We start from the raw sequence: 22,661 nt of genomic DNA, 5'->3' as shown, positions 1-22,661 counted from the left end.
ATGCAGGCAAGTACATGAAACCAGGCCCCCTCTGGTCCACAGTCCCTGGTGCTCAAAAGGTTGGGGACCTCTGTCATAGATGGTACCCAAAATGGTACAGGAGCTTAAAAAGACAAGTACTTGTTAAGTTGTTCCAATCCATCTTTCTACAATGCCATAATGGATTCAAAGAAGGCAACCCCATCCCAATATTCAATTTTTTTCTCCTTCCCATCTATATTCAGTGATGGGAACACACCGCCCAAAGTAGAGAAAAAGAGCTGTCAATTTTGATAAGAGCCCATGTTCTTAATAACATTTAATGTATAAATAGAAAGAAATCAAATATCCTATCAAAGCCAATATTCCATAGTTCACCTGTACAGGAATTGTAAAGAATGCTCAAGCATCATTTCAATACACTAGTCTATGCAAGAAGCAACATTAATATATAAAATGCTTCTCTATAATATATTGCAGGATTTCTGTACTTGCTATGGTGGTGACCTATTTGATGAGTTCCAACCTTGGATTCTATTGATGTATTTACTATTCCACATAGAAAGAAAGGAACAGGATTTAATCACGTATAGTACATGCATTTTTAACATTCACTATCTTTTAAACAAGGGACGTGGTGGCTCAGTGGGTTGGGATGCTGAGCTTGTCGATCAGAAGGTCGGCAGTTTGGCGGGTCGAATCCTGAGTGCCGCGTAACAGAGTGAGCGCCTGTTACTCGTCCCAGCTTCTGTCAACCTAGCAGTTTGAAAGCATGTAAAAATGCAAGTAGAAAAATAGGGACCACTATGGTGGGAAGGTAACAGCGTTCCGTGCGCCTTTGGCGTCTAGTCATGCCGGCCACATGACCACGGAGACGTCTTCGGACAAACGCTGGCTCTTCGGCTTTGAAACGGAGATGAGCACCGGCCCCTAGAGTCGGAAATGACTAGCACGCATGTGCAGGGGAACCTATCTTTTAAGCAATTTTACAAGAAACAGTTTCCAGGGACAACAGATATTACCTGAGAAGCACAGATAACACTGCCCACAATCATTCTTTTCTTTTCAGCCATGAAATCTCCCTCTAAGTGCAACATTGAATAATCATTCAAATGCAAGATGTTTTAGCAGGTACGGTTAACACATTCAGTTGTCAGCCATGCAATGTTGAGAAACTAAGTGAAATGATACCAAGCTGTGAATGTACATGTGTGAATTAACTTTTAAATTTTCCCATAAAGGAAAAAAAAAAGAAGAGATGGAACTTTCAAGAAAAAAAAAGAATCAAAGGCATAACAAGTGACACAACTTAGAAAGAAACCATAATGCTAAGAAGACACAGCAAATTAAACTGCTAAAGATACTTTGCAGAATACAGAGCCTCAAGGTAAAGTAAGTGGAAGGCAGAAAAAAGCAATAGCTTTGATAGTACTAACTTTCCAGTGAAGGAGAAGATACATTTTCTCAAAGAAAACTGCACATCTATCAAAGACTTAATAAATACTAAAAGGGAATTTTAATTACTCTAAAATTCAGTTAGAAGCTATGTGTGTGGTCTGTCCAGGGAATCTCTGACCTCCTTCTCCTTCAGAAGATGGAAGAAGGCACATAAGCAGCAACCTTGATCCTAAGCAGCAGGGGAAAAACTATCAATGAACACCGGGAGAAAGTGAAGCATTTCTATCTCCTGCCTCTGAGAAATCTCTGGGGATGGATGAAGTGCCAGATGACTAGAAGAGGGCAATGTTTGCTTCTATCAAAAATAAAAACAAAAAACAAAAACGAAGTAGGGAACAGAACCCAGAGAACTATCAACTTGTCGATCTATATCAAATTTGCAGATGGGAGAACATTCAGGAGGTGGGAGAGGAATAGGAAAGGAACATTAATCTCCTAGAAAACCGAAGTTAATTTCAAAATAAGATTTGACAGGTCAGAAAGGGAGCAGAGCCATTATAACATGGTGCCTCCAACCCTCGCAAGTCATTCCACATATTAAATATGGTGAAAGGCATTAAATGCTTCTGAGAAGTTCAATAGGATAGTGCAGGTGAAACTAAACTAATACGGTTTATGAAGTTAAGGTAAATAAGCCATAGCACACAGGCAACATTCCTTTATCCGATTCGCAGCACTCCTAGCCCCCTCAGATTACATCTCTAAAAGGGACAAAATAGCACCAGAAGTTGCACCCATTTCTAAGTGATATAAGAGTAGGAAATTGAACAGTTTGCCTCTAGGAGCTGTTCTCTTCTTGTCCTCCTCACCATTAAAAAAAAGTGGAAAAAAAGAAGGAATATCCTGGGGTATCACTAGATGGCCTCCTGCAGCTGCCTTTCAGAAAATTAAATTCACCTTCCTTTCCCCCAAACGTTTAAACTTTACCTTCTCCAGGGTTAAGGCAACAAAATTGTGAAGTTAATCAGAGAGGAATGTCATAAAATTTGAGTTGAAATTGATGTAAGTTTCAATAAAATCTTTCTTATTAGCTTTGATAGATTTATATCAAAAAGCGATACTGGAGCTAACAAGATTACAAGCAGCCTTTTCATTTTGACTGATAAATTAACACTAGTAAATTCAATACAATTACATTTACATACATTAAAAGCTATTCAATATATCATATATCATAATATTAAGTGAAGTTCTTCCAAAGTTCTTAGGAAGCTGCCCAATTCTATCTGAACCAAGTTAATCAAGCTATTCATCCATCATCTCCAGGAACTTACATTGTCAATCTACTGAGCAATTTATCTCTAACCCTTTCCCTTTCTCACAGTGGAAGGAAAGATGCACAAAAATAGTAGATTCAAACACAGTTAGTGAGAATGAATCAAAACAATCCATAGATCTCCTTGTTTCAGATTTTATTGGAGTGGAGGAATGACATCTAAAAAATTCCCATATAGGAATCAAAAATCTATTTTTTGCCCATGTGTGGACTGTACTGAAAGTTATAATTTTGGAATGTTCCTTTATATTTTGTTTTTTTTTTTAAAAAATAGTTCAGTCAGTGAAAAATTAGCAACCCCAGTAGCCTAGTTTTGTATTTGAGATGAATTTTGTACAGGCAGTTCCTGCAATCAGAAATATAACTCTTCAATTTTAAATATTTTTATTTTGCTCTTCAATCAGATCATTATTTTCTCAGTAATGGTAGAATCAAAATGTTACTAATGAGATCCATTGTTCTAAATAATCACTGCATCTGTCCAACAATATCTTTAAAATAATCCATAGTGCCTCCATAGCCTGGCATGCCTCCTGTGGTGCTAGTTCAAAATATATTTGCATTCTAGAGGAAACTGTTCAAATGTCAGTCTGCCATCACAAATACATTCAAAAAGCTAAATGCCAGCAAATCCATTTTTGCTTTGTAAACATTTCCAGAAAAAAGTAATTAAGCTTAAAAATAAACAAATACCCCAAATAACAGCCAAACTATATTGCCTATATTTTTTTCTCAAAGAAATCTGCACCCATCTGAAGATAGGAACACTGTGTGGGTATTAGACTAAGGATCATAGAAACTATACCTGTTTTCTGTACTTTTTTTTACTGTCAGTTTCCTCTATGAAAGGTCATCCAAAAATAAAGCACACTCTTTAAGAAAATTGCCAAATGAAGGCACCAAGACACCTCCCCAAAAGACAGCACTTGGAGAAGCATAGTCCCCTTCCTCAAAGTTATTAAGATTATCAGTTACTATCAAAATGTTTCAATTAGGCATCTGAAACAAACCAAGACCTAAGCATAAAGGAAACAGAAGCTAATTAAGATATGCCAAGACACACACACACACACCAATTCTCTTTAAAATCTACTCCTTGAGTTGAGGACCCTTCCCTTCATTTCATTCTTACCTCTCCCTTCTAAGGTAAGCCTACATGCTGTCAGACTCACACTGCTTTATTCAATGCCTTGCCATTCAGGTAAAGTACTTCCACACAAAGCCCATGAAATGCAACTACTCTGCAGCCTATTACAACAATGCAAACTTCAATTTCATCTGCACTTCTCAGAGAGAACAAACGCAAAAACAATTCCTGCTTACTAGGACAAAATAAAAAATGGCTTCATTGTGAACATGCCACATACCACTTGGTATGCTGCCCATCACTTTGAAAAATCTCAATCATTGCCCCTAGCATCATAATAAATAAATAAAAATAACTAAGAAAGACCCACCATTCATTCCATTGTAGAGGCCCCTATGATGGGGTGACAGATCATCTGCAACTTGTCTCCTTAAGGTGCCTTCTCTGCTGCCATTGCCCAAATGTTTGAGGTGCTCTGGACTTCCCCCATAATGCTGTTTGAGATGCTCAGGACTAGTGCCCCTCACTTTTTGGAGGTGTTCTGAGCTTCCACTCAGAGCATGCTTCTGAAGAAGTTCAGGGCTTCCACTGCTACTCTGCTTTTGATGTTCTGGACTGCTCCCAGGCCTATGCTTTTGAAAGTGTTCTGGGCTCCCGCTCAACATATGCTTTGGCAATGTTTCTGGACTGCTACAAGTGTGCTTCTGCTGCTCTGAAGTACCTTTGGTTAGGGTTTTATGATGTTCTGGACTTGGTCCTTTTAGATGCTTCTGATGGTCAAGACTTCCAGAACTTCGAGGTTTGTGGAGGTGGTCAGGACTAGCACTCCGGTGCTTCTGATGCTCAGGACTTCCCTCACTCCTTGCTTTCTGGAGGTGCTCAGGACTTGAGCTTGAATGGTGCTTATGGTGATCAGGACTATCAGTGCTCCCAGTACTGGAGGTACTACTCCCATCTCCAACATCCCTTATGAATGTACTTGTGGCATTTAATTGGCAAAGACTGGCTTGACTATCAATTGAATTTCGGCAGCCAGCAACACCACCCTTTTCTTCATCCAATAAGACACAAAGCTCCTTCAGTTCCAAGTTTTCCTTCACAACTTCTTCTTGCCTTACTTCCAGTTCCTTCAGCTTTTGCAAATATAAGGCAACCTCTTTATGCATCATGCTAGCGCTATATCTGCCAAGCCTTTGCCATTCACGAGATACTTTTTTGCCTTTCTGCCGGTCATCATCCAAGAAGCAGCAAAGGTCTCGCAGCTCCTGGTTGTCTTCCTGCAATTTCTGATTGATATCCTTCAAAACATAAGAGAAGAAAAAACAAATCTAATCAACATTTGCATAAGTAACACTGTAACAGCAGAAATTCACAAGCTGTGAGCATGTGCTCCTCTCAGCTAGACATTTTCTCCTAAAGGACATTATAAATGTAGTTTAGGCTAGCAATGCTGCATTTATTCAAGGCCTATGCAAGATTGCTGAATACTTAGATTCTCAGATACCATGTCCATTCTTCTTTTCTCTCACGAACTATTTTATTTTCTTTCTAAATCATTGTTTCTTCTCGTTTCTAATTTTAGTACAAAGACAGGGAAGTTATGGGCCTCCAGCCACTGCTGAAGTACAACTCCCAGCAGTGAAACAAGTATGAATTAATCTGGGAACTAAAGATTAATGGTATTTGGGGAGCCAGTTGTTATTTTATAATGCTAATATTAAATGTGTTTCACAAGAAACTCTGGGCAGCATACAAAAAACCTAAAATAATCACATCAGTCAAGCAATAATCAATTTCTATAGCCACTCATTTCAATCTAATTGACTCTGACATCTAACTATCTAAAATCATTACTGTTAACAAAGAACATTTTAAAACTATAAAAACAGCTAAACAAGAATAATAGAAAAGGAATGTTAATAGTAATGCAGCCACCTCAATAGGTTCACCCATCCACCAGGGTTCCCAAGCCTTCAAGACTTGGCATAACAAAGTCTTGAAGGACCTTCAGAGGTTTAGCAGTGAGGCCATCCTCACCTGGGAAAAGAAGATTCCACAGTGTGGGGGCCATAGCCGAAATGCCTTAGGACCCACAAAATGTAGCTCCCTAGATAACATAATCTGTAATATTGCCTATTCTGTTGGATCTGATGGAACAAGTACAAATGAAATCAGGAAAGGACAGTCCCTCAAATAACTCAGTGCCACACCAGCACCTTGAATTGGACCTGGAAACAAGCCGGTAACCAGTGCAGCAAAGATTAGCTAATAGACTGCAAGTTCAATCTTTTAAAAGAAAAATAACATTTTCCCCTAAAGGCTAAAGTATTAGCAACAAATGTTTGAATGTATATGAGTATCTGTTTCTGTGAGAAAGATTCCACATTTTCTAAAAGGGAAAGTTCTGAATCATGCTGTAAAAGATCATTTTCTCCCACCAGTAAAAAGTGTGACTTAAGTACAGGATATGCAGAGAGCATGAATATTATGTAAACTGAAGAAAGCCATACTGTTGGTGGTTAAGGCACCAGACTAGAAATTGGGAAACTGTGAGTTCTGAATTAGACACAAAGCTAGTTGGGTGAAAAAAGTACGGTTCTACATTTAGGCAAGAAAAACCAAATGTACAGGTATAGCATAGGTCAGGGGTAGGCAGCCTTGGCTCTTTTATGACTCGTGGACTTCAACTCCCAAAATTCCTGAGCCAGGCTGGCTCAAAAATTCTGGGAGTTGAAGTCCATGAGTCATAAAAGAGCCAAGGTTGTCTACCCCTGGTATAGGTGGTACCTTGCTCAATAGTAGTAACTGTGAGAGGGATCTTGGAGTCCTAGTGGACAATCACTTAAATATGAGCCAGCAGTGTGCTGCAGCTGCCAAAAAAGCCAACACAGTGCTAGGCTGCATTAACAGAGGGATAGAATCAAGATCAAGTGAAGTACTAATACCACTTTATAATGCCTTGGTAAGGACACACTTGGAATATTACATCCAGTTTTGGTCACCACAATGTAAAAAAGATGTTGAGACTCTAGAAAGAGTACAGAGAAGAGCAACAAAGATGATTAGGGGACTGGAGGCTAAAACATATAAGGAACAGTTGCTGGAATTGGGTATGTCTAGTTTAATGAAGAGAAGGGCGAGGGGTGACATGATAGCAGTGTTCCAATATCTCAGGGGTTGCCACAAAGAAGAGGAGACAAGCTATTCTCCAAAGCACCTGAAGGCAGGAGAAGAAGCAATGGACGGAAACTAATCAAGGAGAGAAGCAACTTAGAACAAAGGAGAAACTTCCTGACAGTTAGAACAATTAATCAGTGGAACAACCTGCCTCCAGAAGCGGTGAATGCTCCAACACTGGAAGTTTTTAAGAAGAGATTAGACAGCCATTTGTCTGAAATGGGATAGGGTTTCCTGCCTGAGCAGGGGGTTGGACTAGATGACCTCCAAGGTCTCTTGCAACTTTATTATTAACTTTCTCTCAGCCCTAGGAAGATGACTATAGCAATATTTCTGAAATATTGCCAAGAAAACTGCAGGGAATTTTCCAGGCAGTCAATACTGATTCAAAGGTGCATCCCATCCACTCCCAAAACACCATATTTAAACTGAAACTATATTTTCTTACAATGGAAGAACAAATTTCCGTGCGAGGATAAATCTGTAATATAGGCTTATTATTTAGTTGCTCACCACAACTGATCTTTATCTCAATGATGTCCACAAACACAATGTTCTGCTTTTGTCTAAATAAGTGAACCATTATCATTCACTTATGTGGGGAAAATATGTGTGATGCACTGAAGAAAAATAGTAGCAGGGATACATTTACTAACTCTACCTATTCCTTCAACTCATATTCATCAACAAGACTCTAAAAAAGCATATGAGAGAGAGAGAGAGAGAGAGAGAGAGAGAGAGAGAGAGAGAGAGAGAGAGAGAGAGAGAGAGAGAGAGAGAGAGAGAGAGTCTTCCTTAACTCCAACATGTAAGAGAGAGAGGGCCCGTAGCAAACAGGCAGCATTAAAACAAACAGAACTTTTTTACTTATTAAAAAAAATTTTTTCCAAAATATACAGGAAAAGATAACTTTCTGACAGACCTGATGTTAGATGCTGGTCACTTTCCAGTTTACAGGCCATTCTGATGTGCACATAAAATATTATCAGTTGATCTTGTACAGAATAGTTGCCTGAGACAATGCACTATTAACTAGCAGATACACGAGAGAAAAAGAAACTCGGTACTTAGCTAACTTTTGCCTATTCGTCTAGAGAAAAAAGAACTTGAACAGATGTTATCTCTGTCAATTTGTTGGAAAACCCTTCTTCCTGCAAAATCCAACTTCTACCAAAGGTTAGAGAAGAAATCTCAGTACTCTTTTTCTCCCCAAAGCCTTGTCACAGATTCTCTTCGGGGTTTTTCTGGAGTTCTGACTGCCGGCTGAAGCTTCAAATCCCCCTTAGCTGGGCAATCTCACGCTGTGCTAATAAACACAGAAGCCAAAAGAACCACAATAGATGAGAGAAGAAAATAAAGGAAAATACGACCTGATTGTTGTCTCTGCCTAAAGACTAAGCCAGGCTTTACAGGTCTCATACGGGTGTAGACCAAGTCAAGACTGGGTATTCTAGCCCAAGAGAAGAGGCATGGCAAAGGGTTGATTGATGGTCTCTGGGCAGGAAGACAAGGATTAACCCATCCATTGTGGATTCTCCATTGGTCATGCTGGAGAACTTAGTACTCTTTTTGTCCCCAAAGCCTTGGCACAGATTTTCTTCGTTTTTTCCTGGAGTTCTGACTGCACTTTCCAAAAGAACAAAAAAAGAGGGACAGGGAAATCTCATTTTGTTACACCCCAAAGTAAGCATATCTCCCTCAAGAAAATGTTTGTTCAAATGTTTGAGATAGCAACTTGCTGTCTGGCACAAGAGACTGCCTGTCAGACTGCAAGGAGGAGGAATTGTAAATTACCCATTCAGTACTGAGTTTAAGACTAGAAACCATAAGGCTGGGACACCTGCTTAGGATGGCATTTACTTTGTCAGATGCTAACAAAGATGAGAGTCTACAAGATAGTCCTCGTTTTACAACTATTCATTTAGCAACTGTTTGAAGTTACAAAAGTGACTTATGACCAAGCCTTAAAATTGTAGATTGCAGCATTCCTGCAGTCATGTGATCTGGCACAACCAGGATGCATTTAAGATGGTTGCAGCATCCCCAGGGTCACATAATTACCATCTGTAACATTCCCAAAAGACAGGAAGGCCTGGAGGAATGTTGTCCATAGGGTCGCGATGGGTCGGACACGACTTCGCAGCTAACAACAACAACAACAACAACATTCCCAAATACACTCTGGCAAGCAAAGTCAATGGAGAAAGCCAGATTTGCTTAATGACTGTGTGATTCATTTAACAACCCCGTGAGTCGTTTAACAACCATGGCAAAAAAATATAAATTGGGCACAATTCCTTTAATTACCACCTCACTTGGCAAAAGAAGTTCCAGTCTGAACTGTGGCTACCTTGCTAGACAGAACTTGGGTGTATTTTCAGAGTCCTCTAAATTGAAATTTTAATATAACAGAGGAAAATGTTATGTCTATGGAACAAATATATTAGCTATAATATATGAAGATTATTTAATTATATGAAGGAGGAAATCCAAGGGATAACAGTAACCATCAGAAATAAGAGGCAGAGATTATACTGAGAAATTGCTTGCAGGCCCTCAAACATGAAATAGACTCTAAGCCAGTGGTGGCGAACCTATGGCCCGCATACCAGAGGCGGCACTCAGAGCCCTATTTGTGGGCATGCATGCCATCACCCCAGCCCCAACACCCCCCATGGCCCCCTCCTCACCAGCAGCCCCCCAGGAGGAGAGTCACCCCAGGCGCAGCCTGCGCAGAGAAATGCAGCCAAGGATATGGCAGCCGGGCAGCTGGGACAAGACTCCGCCCTCCCACCTCATCACATGCAGATGACGCTGCGGGGCACAGACAGAGGGCGTGGCCGCCATGAGGCTGCTGGGCCGCCTGGGCAATCTGCTGTGGCAGGCCATGGAGGCAGTGGGGGGCCCTGCAGGCAGGAGAGGCGGGGGCAGGGTAGGGGCGAGGTGGGTTTTGGACACTCAGTCTCTAAAAGGTTCGCCATCACTGCTCTAAGCATTTCGCGCAGCAGCATGAGATCGGCGTTTCTCAGCATGCGCCGATTCACGTTCCTGGCAATCTCCCTCACTCGGTTTCAGCTTGCTTTCTGCAAGAGAAAGCCGGGCCACAGGGCCGCCTCTGCAGGTGCTGCTCTAGCGCGGAGAGGGAAAAGCCGGTCCCCATTTGACCCGCCAGCCCTATGAGAGCCCCACGCGAGCGGCTCGCTGGCCGCCAAATCCTGGCTTTCGAGAAGGAGCGAACTTGCCCTGTTTGCCCTTAGTTGGTGCTGGGAGCAGCCACTGCCACCCATCCCGCTTTTCGCAAGCCCTGCTATGCCACCGCCGCAGGTTTCCAGCAGCGGGAGGCTCCGGGACAAGGGCCTGTCGGGGCTGCTCCGGTGGGCTGCTTCTGTGGCAGTGGGGCATGCTGGTGCCCTGCGCTGTGCTCCACTGCGGGGGCCAACCTGGGAAAGGTGGAAGCGCAGCTGTAGTCCGGGGAATGGTCAACCACTCCAAGCCCTGTCTGGCCGGCTTTCTGCCTCCATCCCCCAAGAGCAGCTGGTTGTGAGTTGCTAGCATGCGCTTCCCTGAGTGCACCTCAGCCCCGGATCTCCCCCCACCTCAGACTCCAGCCGCGTCTGCTCTAAGCATTTGTGGGAAGAAAAATGGACTTTGAAAAACAGGTGGTAGGACAATGAAGGGCAGAAGGCAGGTAGATGCATCTTTCAAGAACATAAACAAAAGAATCATGGGCTGAAGTGCATATGGAATGTACAGAGGGGTTTTGCAAAACCATAACAGAGTTGACTAGTTACCTTGAATCACAAATAAAGACAAATAAATATAGGCCTCAGATAAAGATGAGAACTCTGTTGAGAGTGGGCTGTAAGGGATCCTATTAAACCATTCAATAAAAAGCAGAAAGAACACTAGCTCATAAAGGCTACAGCTTCTATTACCATAGTCCAGTATGTGAATTTTTTTTTAAAGATGAGGTTGAATTCCTTGTAGAGGAAGACTAAAATGTTTAATGGGTGTTAACAGAGGCCTGGTGGGATGACTTCAATAAGTAGAAAGTACAGTCTAAGTAATACCATTTGTTCAAAAGAAATGGAAGAAACAGAAGGGGATAGGAAGTGCACTCTTTGCTAAAAGTATCCATATCTGATGAGAAATCCAAATGGATCAACTTGGAAATACTGTAGAAATAATTTGGGTTAAAATAAATGGGAGGGACAAATGAAAACACTGTTGATATTGAACACTGCCTGCCTGATTAAGATAGGAATCATGGTCACCAACAACAAGCTGTACCTCTTGCAGGGACATATAACAATAGTGATGGAGGGAGGGGGATAATTATTCTGTTGGGAGAAAAAATCTGTGAACGTCGCTGACAATTTTCTCCCTCAGAAAGTGGAAGAAAGCATAAAAGGTTTAGCTATCCTTTCCTTGTTATTAACCAACAGAGAAAATGTACATGAGGACTGGTGACAGCAGGAACTCTGGGAAAAGAGGACTAAAAATCAGCAAAAGTGGATCACCTGATCCTGATCATAATGGATCACTAAGAGCCTCCCTTGTAAACTGCAGGACAGTTCTGCAGTCAGACTAAGGTTTATCAATAAACTCACTGAAAACTCCTTTGAGAGAAGTAAGAAACTATGGTTAAATTCAACTGTCTATCTTCAGGAAGAAAAATCCGTGTAGCTTTCCCATCTTCCTCATATAACAGGTATTTAATTTTCCTTCCAGCTATGAAGCTGATAAAAATCTCAATCCTTTTCTCCCTCCCTCTCCAGTATAATAGTAGGTATTAAGAGAACAGAAAATAGAACTGGGATCAATTCCCTCTTTCACTGTTCCTTCTGAGGTTTATGCAATGGCTGGTCTTGATAGTAAAAGGAAACTGGGAAGTAGGCTGGGGAGACTATTGATTTTTTTAAAAAGATGTATCTTAGTTTCTCTTTTATTCCTGAGACTTAGTTCTGGTGTTAAATAAATATTTTGCTTTAATGTGCAGGATTATTTTCTAAATAAATATAGCATCAGCTTTACAGGGACATGCAAGTTATTTCATGTACTAAAGGAGGAATTTCACCTGTAAGCTATTTTTTGTATTGAAGGAGGAATTTAACCTTTACCACCACTGCTTCAGTCATGCAAACTTGGATGGTGCTATTTTCATGATGTCCTATTACAGACATGTCAAACACAAGGCCCGGGGGCCGGATCCGGCCCGCAAAGTGGTTTCATGTGGCCCACGAAGCCATCCTGGAAACAGTGACGGAACGGCCCCCACTGCCTTGGCCCTGGCCCAGAGACCCTCCTTCTGCCAGAGACCCTCAGATCTGTCCCACTCCTGCCCAGGCCCCCATAGGCACCCTTGATGCGAACGATGTAGAGCTGGCCATGCCCACCCAGTAGGCCATACGCACTCTAGCCACGCCCACCCAGTAGGCCACACCCACCCTGGCCATACCCACCCGGCCCCCTGAGGGCAACTGCAATGCTGATGCGGCCCTCAATGAAATTGAGTTTGACACCCCTGTCCTATTACAACCCATAGGTGATTTGTCCCATTTCAAAATAAAACAGAAGCTTCTGAGGAAAGCCTGTTCTCAAGAAATGCCTATTTCTATGCCTCCTATAGTTCCAAACATTACCACACATTCCTCCTAACAAAGTTCAATATTATATGCAAAGATGTGGCATCATTCCTATTTTTCCCCTAAGGATTTGATATCTGCCCAGTACTTCAATATAGTCTTCCAGATGTTTTAGGCTACATAGTATTTAGTCACTGTTCTAAATCTATCATATCTGGAGGACATATGGTTGGGGAAGGCTACTTATCTAGGTTTTTTTTACACTTTATGCATAACATACTTTTTTCCAAGCAGAATAAAAATGAAGTATTTTTCATTTTTCCTTTCTTTTCTAATTATCTTTCTGCTCAAATTGCCTTTCTTAAGTTGCTTTTTCATTTTCCATTAGTTCTCTCACCCCAGCTTCCAATTAAAAACAGGCCTGAAACAGGCGATTATGAGATAGGAAATTAAAAAGGGGGAGGGGGTAGCTTTTCTTTCTCAGCCGTCTTCCTTTATTTAGCTGCATATTTCCTAGCCTGATTTTTTTAGATTAAGAAAAAATGAAAGAAACAGAAGTTAATACACATTTGAACATTCTGCAATTTCATCCAGTGGATTAAACCAGGGCTTTTCAACCGGTGGTACGTGTACCACTGGTGGTAACCAAGCACCTGGCTGCTGGTACGCGGCGTCGCCTTCCTCCCCCCCCCCCCGCCTTCCCCCATCTCCACCCTGCTCCTTCCCAGCTTACTTGCTGCCGGAAAACATGCTGCTGCAGGAACCTACCAGGCCGCGCAAAGAGCTTAGGCGCAGAGTGAGGCCCCGCCCTCCCCTGGGACTCATTGTGCAGCAACCATGATGTCCTTCCTCCAGAAGCAAGCGTGAGCCTGAAGGGGACAGAGCCATCCACTCCCTCGGCAGGTAGGTGTTTGCATCCACTCATGTCCATCTTCTTTTCCTCCCTCCCCCCGCGAGCTTGCGATACCCCTCACGGCCCTCACATTGCCTCCCTCCTGGGGCTCGAGAGATTTCCCCCTCTCCTCTTCCCGATGTGCAATGCAAAGGGGAAAGCAAAGCATCCAGACAGCATGCGCCCTCCCTGAGGATTCATCCTGTGGCAGCAGGTGGGAATCGAGGCCGTTTGTTTTCCTGATGTGCGCCAGGGCAGGTAAAGCCATCAGAATGCAGGTGTGGAGGGAAAAACTTGCCCAACTCCCTCCCCCCCACTGTTGGCAACTACGTACAGCTGGCCCTGACCTCCACTGACTGGAGCCCATTGGTGGAGGTTGGGCCGGCCGTATGAAATGGCAAGCTGATCCGTATGGCCAGCCCCGACCTCCACAAGTGGAAAGCAAGGGAGATTGCCAGGAGCATGAATCGGCACATGCTGAGAAATGCCGATCTCGCACTGCTGCAATCTCCCTCACTCAGTTTCAGCTTTTCTTGCTGCAAGAGAAAGCAAGCTGAAACCGAGTGAGGGAGATTGTCAGGAACGCGAATCGGCACATGCTGAGAAACACTGATCTCGCACTGCTGCAATCTCCCTCACTCAGTTTCAGCTTGCCTTGCTGCAAGAGAAAGCAAGCTGAAATGGAGGGAAATTGCCAGGAACGCGAATTGACCCATCTTGCTCTGCTGCAATCTCCCTCTCGCAGTTTCAGCTTGCCTTGCTGCAAGAGAAAGCAAGCTGACAACGAAGTGAGGCAGATTGCCAGGAACGCGAATTGGCCGATCTCGCGCTGCTGCAATCTCCCTCACTCGGTTTCAGCTTGCATTGCTGCAAGAGAAAGCAAGCTGAAACAGAGCGAGGCAGATTGCCAGGAACGTGAATCGGTCGATCTCGCGCTGCTGCAATCTCCCTCGCTCGGTTTCAGCTTGCTTTCTCTTGCAGCAAGGCAAGCTAAACCGAGCGAGGGAGATTGCAGAAGCACGAGATCGGTGTTTCTCAGCATGCACTGATTTGCGTTCCTAGCAATCTCCCTCGCTCCATTTCAGCTTGCTTTTTGCAAGAGAAAGCCAGGCCACAGGGCCGCCTCCGCGGGTGCTGCTCTAGCGCGGAGAGGGAGAGGCCGGTCCCCATTCGGCCTGCCAGCCCCAGGAGAGCCCTGTGCGAGCAGCTCTCTGGCTGCCGAATCCTGGCTTTCAAGCAGGAGTGGCCTTGCCCTGCTTGTCCTTAGTTGGCACCCGGAGCAGCCACTGCCACCCACCCCGCTATTCGCAAGTCCTGTTATGCCGCTGCCTCAGGTTTCCAGCAGCGGGAGGCTCCAGGACGAGGGCCTGTTGGGGCTGCTCCAGTGGGCCGCTTCTGTGGCAGTGGGGCATGCCGGTGCCCTGTGCTGTGCTCCACTGCGGGGGCCACCCTGGGAAAGGTAGAAGCACAGGTGTAGTCCGGGACAGTCAACTGCTCCGAGCCCTGTCTGACCAGCTTTGTGCCTCCATCCCCCAAGAGCAGCTGGTTGTGAGTTGCTAGCATGCACTTCCCTGAGTGCGCCTCAGCCCCGGATCTCCTCCCACCTGGGACTCCGGCCGCGTCTGCAGAAGGTGAGCGGGGCAAAGGGTGTTTTGGTGCATCTTCCATCCCTCCCGTGTGAAGGGCGCCTTCCTGCCCCGCAGTCCACAGCAGCATTGTTGGCGTGCATGGATTGACTCTGAGCCAATACGAGGTGTTTCTGTTGCTGGAATAAAGCTTACTAAATGAGCTAGCAACCTCCAAGTATCATTGATAGATCTTCCACAACTTTCCTCCAGTGCTTCATAAAGACTTAAGTGGGCGTCAGGTTTCATGGTAAAAATGGATTTGGAAGGAAGGAAAGAAATGACAATGGGAGGGAGGGAAGAAGGAAAGGACAAAGAGGGAGGGAAGGAAGAAAGGAAGGAAAGAAGGAAGGGATAATGAGAGAGAGGGAGGGCGGGAGAGAGAAAAATAGAGAGGGATAGAAAGAGAGGGAGAGAGAAATAGAGAGAAAGAAAGAAAGAAAGAAAGAAAGAAAGAAAGAAAGAAAGAAAGAAAGAAAGAAAGAAAGAAAGAAAGAAAGAAAGAAAGAAAGAAAGAGAAGGAGAAAGAAATAGGGAGAAAAAGACATAGAGGGAGAGAGAGAGAAATAAAGTGGGAGAGAAAGAGAGGGAGAGAGAGAAGGAGAAAGGGAGGGAAAGAGAGGGAAAGAGAGAAAGAGGGAGAAATAGAGGGAGAGAGAGAGGGAGAGAGAGAGAGGGAGAGAGAGAAAGAGAGAGAGAAGAAGAAAGAAAGAGGGAGGGAAATAGAGGGAGAGAGAGAAAGAGGGAGAAATAGAGAGGGAGAGAGGAAGAGAGAGAGGGAGGGAGAGGGAAAGAGGGAGAGAGAGAAATTAAATTAGTAACATGATTGTTAAGTGAATCTGGTTTCCCCACTAACTTTGCTTGTCAGAAGGTTGCAAAAGGCGATCACATGACCCTGGAACAATGTGACCATCATAAATATGAATTGATTGCCAAGCTTCCGAATGTAAATCACATGACCCTGGGGATGCTGCAACGGTAATAAGTGTGAAAAATCATAACTCACTTTTTTCAGTGCCATCGTAACTTTGAACAGTCACTAAGTGAACTGTTGTAAGTCGAGGACTACCTGTACTTTATCATTTTTTCCTCTTTTTTTTTATCACGCTTTTGACACCTTGCTGGGCGACTGGTGGTACTCGGACATTGCCTTGTCCTAAATGTGGTACAATGGGTGAAAAGGTTGAAAAGCCCTGGATTAAACGAGTGAATCATTTCAGAATTTCATGGGTCTCCTGCATCAATGGCTCAATAGACGTCAGAGGAGGGGGGGGTTAGATGGATCATCTATAACAGTGGATAGATGGATGGATGGATGGATGGATGGATGGATGGATGGACAAACAGACACCTAGAAAAATCAGCATTTCCTCCCTGACTCTTTTTATTGGATTAAAACTAAATAATCTGCCTCTCATAAACGCATCAGAAGCTGGGAGTCAGTGTAACAGTAAGAAAGAAGAACAAAAGACTTTTTGCAGACCTTTCAAAGCTGTTAAAAGAACTGAGTTATGACATAAAGTAGGCATGCTAAGGCCCAAACAGCAGCACAGAAGGCATATTATAAAAGAGGAAAGAGCCACAGCTCTGGAATAGAATACAGTTCTATTATTTCCCTCACATACTATAGTGTGGCTGAAAAGACTTCCAGCTGAAGCCCGGAAAGGCTTTCTCCATCAAGAGTCTATTCTTACAGATCTGCACACAGAGGATCAGTCAGAATTGTACTTACTTGCATTTGATTTTGCCTCCAGGTGACCAGGCAGGAAATTTTTCCTAAAAATTGTGACAGTGGCATTTTGTTACTTTAAAAAAAAATTCTGACTTGGGGGTATAAAAGCATGATGTGGAGAAAGCTTTTAAAATTGATTGTCCTATTCACTTTGGGGAATGTATTTATAACAAGCTTTATCAGCAGAAAAGCTGACCCTTTACCAAGTTCACCATCTTTCCCAGATTACTTATTTATTACTAAATACAATTATATAGTATAAGCCACAGGGATGGATATTCTCAAAGAACAAAATGAAAATACTACACTTTATTATTATTACTACTGATATTAAGTTACATTCCATACTTCTTCCAGAGGGGCCAGTATGGTGAGCATAGTTCTCTGACCCAATTTAATTCTCATGACAAATTTATAAAATAGATTAGGCAAAAAAGGAGATTGGCCGTGTAAGGGAATGTGGAAAAGACCTTGGAAGACTGAGCAAAGGGGAACAGTTAGACAAAGGCCAACATAGCCCACAACTTGATGGTGAGCTGTCAAGGAACACAAAAGAGACCTGTGAAGGAAAGGAGTGAAGGATTGTACTTCCAGACTTGCAAAATTCTGTCAACGTAGCTTTTACAATAAATAATATTAGCTGTCTGGTTGTGATTCCTATTACCCCATGAGACTGAAGAGGCTGACACCTTGTAAATTTTCTGTTCTCTTCCAAAGACAGAAATTTCAGGAATGGTCTCTGATTCTCAAGGAACTCTGCTATCTGCAGAGCGTCTGACAGAAATTTTGTTGCAACATGAGAAGCAAGTAGATGAGCAAATTGCAGAATGCCACAGTATAACTAACACAACAGTTGAAGCAGAATGTGCTCCAACCCATGGCAGCGCAACAGCTTGTAGCTCAGCCAGTGCTTCTGTCTTCCCATGGAAGCACGCTGGACAACTTTGGAGAGAACCAGGATCATTCCCAGATATTCACAGCTCAACGGGATCGATTTATGGCAGGCAGGCCAATAGCGTTTCCTAGTGACTTTTGTACTGAAAAGGAAGCAACAGCAAAGCAGACTATAATATTCATTGAGGGGAATGATTCGGAGTTGGACAACTATCATGACTTCATGTGTAAATTCAAAGGATATTTTGGGGATTCCATGCAAACTATCATGACAGAGCATGTATTTCAGACTTTAAATTATATAATAATAATAATAATAATAATAATAATAATAATAATAATAATAATAATAATAATAATATTGTTGACAATGTGGGATGGAATGACTTAGCCCTGATTGATCAGTTCAGAGAAGGATTGACAGAGGACCTAACAGACTAACTGGTGAGGCAAGATACCCCAATCACTCTGGAAGAGTTGATTCAAGCTTGTTAATAATAATCTCCTCAAGCTCTAGAAATAATAGATGCCTGACTGAAAGAGTTAAGGCAGGGAAGGAACAATAAGGGGAAAAGAATCTCTTTTAGCAATTGTTCCCTTCATATCACTCCTCCCAATGACCTCTCCAGAATCCAGTCCAGGAGAATCTAGGCAAAGCGGGAGCAACCAAAAAAAATCACCGTCAAAAGCAAAAAAAAGTGATCAGGGATTGTGTTTGAATACTGCAGGATACATAGTCAGATAATTCCTGATAAAAGCACAAGTCTTTGACATAATAAATGAAAGGCAGAACTTTACATTAACAGAGTACACAGCCAACAAATCCCCAGCTCATTACAAAGCAGCACACCAGGGAAACTTTGTTGCCTCCCCCCCCCCCGCAGGACCCTCCACCTTTTAAGGAGAGCTTAAACACCCCAAAATCAGGCAAACATACTTAATTATTCCTGATATTGTTTCTTTATGTTCCAGGCAGAAGATAGACTTTCTGTTCTTATAGATTTCTGGGGCAACCACTAATTTCATAAATATATAGGCAGTACAGAAACTAAACTTTTCTACTCAAGCTCTAGAAAGCCCAATGATAGTTGAGACGATTGACAGACAGTAAGAGCAGGACTGATTTTGCAGTGTCCGGCTCTTTTGCATTTGACAGTCAAAGATCACACAGAGTGCATAATATTCTATCTAACTGCCTCCTTGCAAGAGCCCACTGTCTTAGGAACAGAGTAGTTCAGCTGCATGATCCAGTTGTACGTTGGGCACAAAAGCTGTTCTTATTCCCTTTGTTTAAATGACAGCAGCATCACTTACAAGCAGTGCACGTTTACCCTACCAACAACCCCTCAAATACAGGTAGACTGTAATGGAGCTTGCCTATTAGGGTCATTAAGTCATGAGGGTGATTAAAGTGGATCACCTATGTGACCTGATGGGCCAGATTTTATAACCTTTTTGGTAATGAACATTAAGCACACATGCAGCCATCAAATAAACCCATTGTTTGTTATAGGGCATTTCTATGGAAAAAAAGAGATAAGTGCCTGCTCTGGCAAAAACATTGCATACTTTGGTCACATTGACTGTGGAATACTGCAAACAGCCATAAATACATGCTGGTTGCCAAGTACTCAAAATGTGGATACAGGACTTGGAGGGGGATGGAATTTTGGAATCTGGTCATAAGTCTCTCTTGGAGGATCCATCATAACTTATACGAAATTATAGAACAAGGAAGGATTGGCACTATCAGAAAAATATGGAGACTTTATGTCTAAACAGAGTGACAATTAGAGACCATTATCCACTTCTACTTATCTCAGATCTATTATACCAGCTACAAAAGGCATGCATCTTTACAAAACTAGACTTGAGAAGTGCTTACAACATAATCACAATAAAAGAAAAACATGAGTATTTAATTCATACAAGTTATGGCAAATTCAAATATGTAGAGATGCATTTCGGATTGGTTAACTGTGGAGCTGTTTTTCTAGACTCATAAACAACATATTTGCAAACATTTTAAATAAGTACATGGTGGTGTACTTAGTTGACATATTAGTTTATTCCTAAGATCCCTTCTCGCATATCATCCATATCAGAAACATATTGCAAAAATTATGGGACAAACAGAGAAGTGTGCATTTGATGTACCTCAATTGAACTATCTGGACAACAGAATTTTCACAGAAAGCATACAGATGGATCTAGCAAAGTTGATCTATGTTATCTTGGTGCATGCACATACACATACACACACACATATATCCCATAATATGAAAGGTGTGCAATGCTTTCTGGACTTTGCTAACTTCTACAGGAAATTCATCTCGAATTTTGCTGACCAGATAAAAACCACTGTCCCAGCTCTTTAAAAAAGATCAGTAGTTCTCCTGGTCTGTCTAAGAACAGGCAGCATTTCAAGAATTAAAACAAATGCTTGCTTCTCAGTGGCCACCCTGACCCTCTGTGATGAAGACAACTACTTCAGATATATGGTCATAGGAGCAGTCCTGAACCAGGTGGAGAAAGGGGGGGGATTTACTTTGGTGTGCCTTTTACTCCAGAATGCTCCTGCCAGCAGAAAGGAACTATGATATTTTCCATAAGGAGTTGCTGGCAATAAAAAATGTTGTTTAGTAATGGAGACACTTTCTGGAAGGAGCAGCCCACACTATACAAGTCTGTTCAGACCAAAAGAATTTAACAGTCTTCCAAGAAACCAGACTCACAATTTATTGGCCTTGTTCCAGTGATTAAGCAAATAAACCAAGTAGCATTCCAGTTGCAACTGCCAGCATCAATGACAGCTCACCCTATATTCCATCAATCTTTGCTAGTGAAAGAGGCATCTGCTAGACTGTAAGTGCTAGACCAGGGGTAGGCAACCTTGGCTCTTTTATGACTCATGGACTTCAACTCTCAGAACTCCTGAGCCAGCATACATTGAAAAAAGACACCCAGAATCAGAAAGGTCATGGAGGCAGCAAGAGGTGCGCATGAGCTGTAACTGGTGCACTGCTTTCACAACCAACACCCTAATAAATCCATGCTTGCCAACTACTAGACTTGCAGAGTTTGGCACTGACTAAAATGAACAGAAGGGGTTCTTGTATAGGGTGGAGGGTGCCTCAGGGGTAACCATGGGAGATGTTGCAGGCATATTATACAGCTATGAGAGGGGAAGACCAACAGGTTCCCAATGGAGGGGCGGCTCTACTGGTGCACCTGATTTAGGGAATGCCTCATACAGTATGGTCTTGGAGAGTTATCAGCAGATGAGAGGAGCTAGAATTTGTTTTCCCAGCCCACAATCTGTCTCCCTGGGTGGCTCAGAAGGAGAGGATGAGTCTGAAGGGGAAAGTGATATAATACTATGTGGAAAGAGCATGGGAAACTGGGCAAAAAGATGCTGCCAGGGAAGTGTCAGATAAGAAACATAGGCTGCAACTGGATAGTGGGCAGCAGCAGAGGTTAAGAGATTCTCCTTAATTTCTTGGGCTATAAACGAGATAGGTAGAGAATTCAATTCTTTACAAGTTACATTAGAATTAGATGATCTAATGTAACGAATGTAACTAATTCTATAAGGAGAATTAGATCATCAGGCTGTGGTTCTTACCTGGTTTATTACACAAGGCTGACAAGCCACAATGATCCATCACTTCCTACATTCAACTAAACAAATTCCTCTAATAGACACTGTGTTTCCCCGAAAATAAGACCCACCCTGAAAATAAACTCTAGCCTGATTTTTTGGGGTGGGCCTAATATAAGCCCTACTCCAAAAATAAGCTTGGGGTGGGCATGGCCAGCACAAGCGGTATCAAGTGCATGGGAGCTGATGGTGTCTGGAGCAGCGCAGAGGCTGCACACTTTTCGCCCAGAGGAAGCTTGTCTGCTTGCAAATGGGGCACTTGGAAACTGAGGTATTCACTCCATTTCCAACCGCCCCACTTTCAAGCAGACAAAGCTTCCAATCTCCTCATTTTTGTCATTTCTCCGTCCAGGAGAAAAGTGTTTGGGCACCTATGCGGCACTTGAGGCAGCTCCAGCCCCTCCCCCAGCTGCCTCAGCTACGCGGCCTCCTGCTGCAGTGGCCACAGAAGCGGGCCAGCAGACACGTGACTCCACCAGGGGAAAAAATAAGATATCCCCAAAAAGTAAGACCTACTGCCTCTTTTGGAGGCAAAAAAATATATTTTATAAATATAAAAATATAAAATATAAAATATAAATATAAATATAAATATAAAATATATGAGTCCTTAGGGAGAAGGGCGGTATACAAATATTATTAAATTAAATTAAATTAAATTATTTTTGTGGAAACATGGTAAGAAGGGATTTCTCTATTTTGAGTCCTGTGAAATTGCTACCCATTGAGATAGGTAACCTCACATTTCCTGAAGTTTATTTTCAAGAGTAGGTCACTTACTGCATGAAAGCACCTCCTCAACTGGCCGTACTTAGAATGCTCCAAGTGCTGGGAAAAGGCCTCTCCTTCACTGGAGGAGGCAAAAGCAAACCACTCATCACATGGCTAATTCTTCTAGAAAAGATGCTGCCTTGAAAAAAACTTTACATATTTTAATATCTCCCATTTCACAATTTTTGCTTACTAATTAACACAACCTCTTGAACTTTTAAGAAATCAGTCCATTTTCAAAAGAGGGAGGAAGAAAGGTCACACTCCTGTGCCGTTTGCAAATTTAATTTCAACCACGAAAAATAATGTAGATATACAAAGGGAAAAAGCTCCCTGAAACAAATCCCAACTCCTAATTGACTTCACAGACTACAGGATCCTTCTGGAATGTTGTTTTGACAGTCACAAGTACCCCGCTGGAAGGTATTGGTATTCTCCCAACCAAGAATTAACCAGATCAGACCTATCTTACCTTTCTTAAGATCAGTTAAAACTGGCTTGGTGCTTACCCACCATAGACTAAA

The 22,661-nt window shown here is 42.6% G+C and overlaps 1 protein-coding gene across 4 annotated transcripts in view; it reads right to left on the bottom strand.

Annotated features, from left to right (window-relative positions):
• Positions 1-22,661, bottom strand: part of CCDC85A (coiled-coil domain containing 85A) — a 179,808-nt gene that overhangs the window by 153,142 nt on the left and 4,005 nt on the right. For all 4 annotated transcript variants that reach the window (XM_081336984.1, XM_081336985.1, XM_081336987.1 and 1 more), the window contains exon 2: positions 4,171-5,098. In XM_081336984.1, the coding sequence (XP_081193110.1) occupies positions 4,171-5,098 (928 nt within the window). The remainder of the gene's footprint in view (positions 1-4,170; positions 5,099-22,661) is intronic.

Source organism: Vipera berus, assembly GCF_964194415.1.
Source record: "Vipera berus genome assembly, chromosome: 1".
NCBI classification, from domain to species: domain Eukaryota; kingdom Metazoa; phylum Chordata; class Lepidosauria; order Squamata; family Viperidae; genus Vipera; species Vipera berus.
This window is presented reverse-complemented; position numbering and strand designations above follow the sequence as displayed.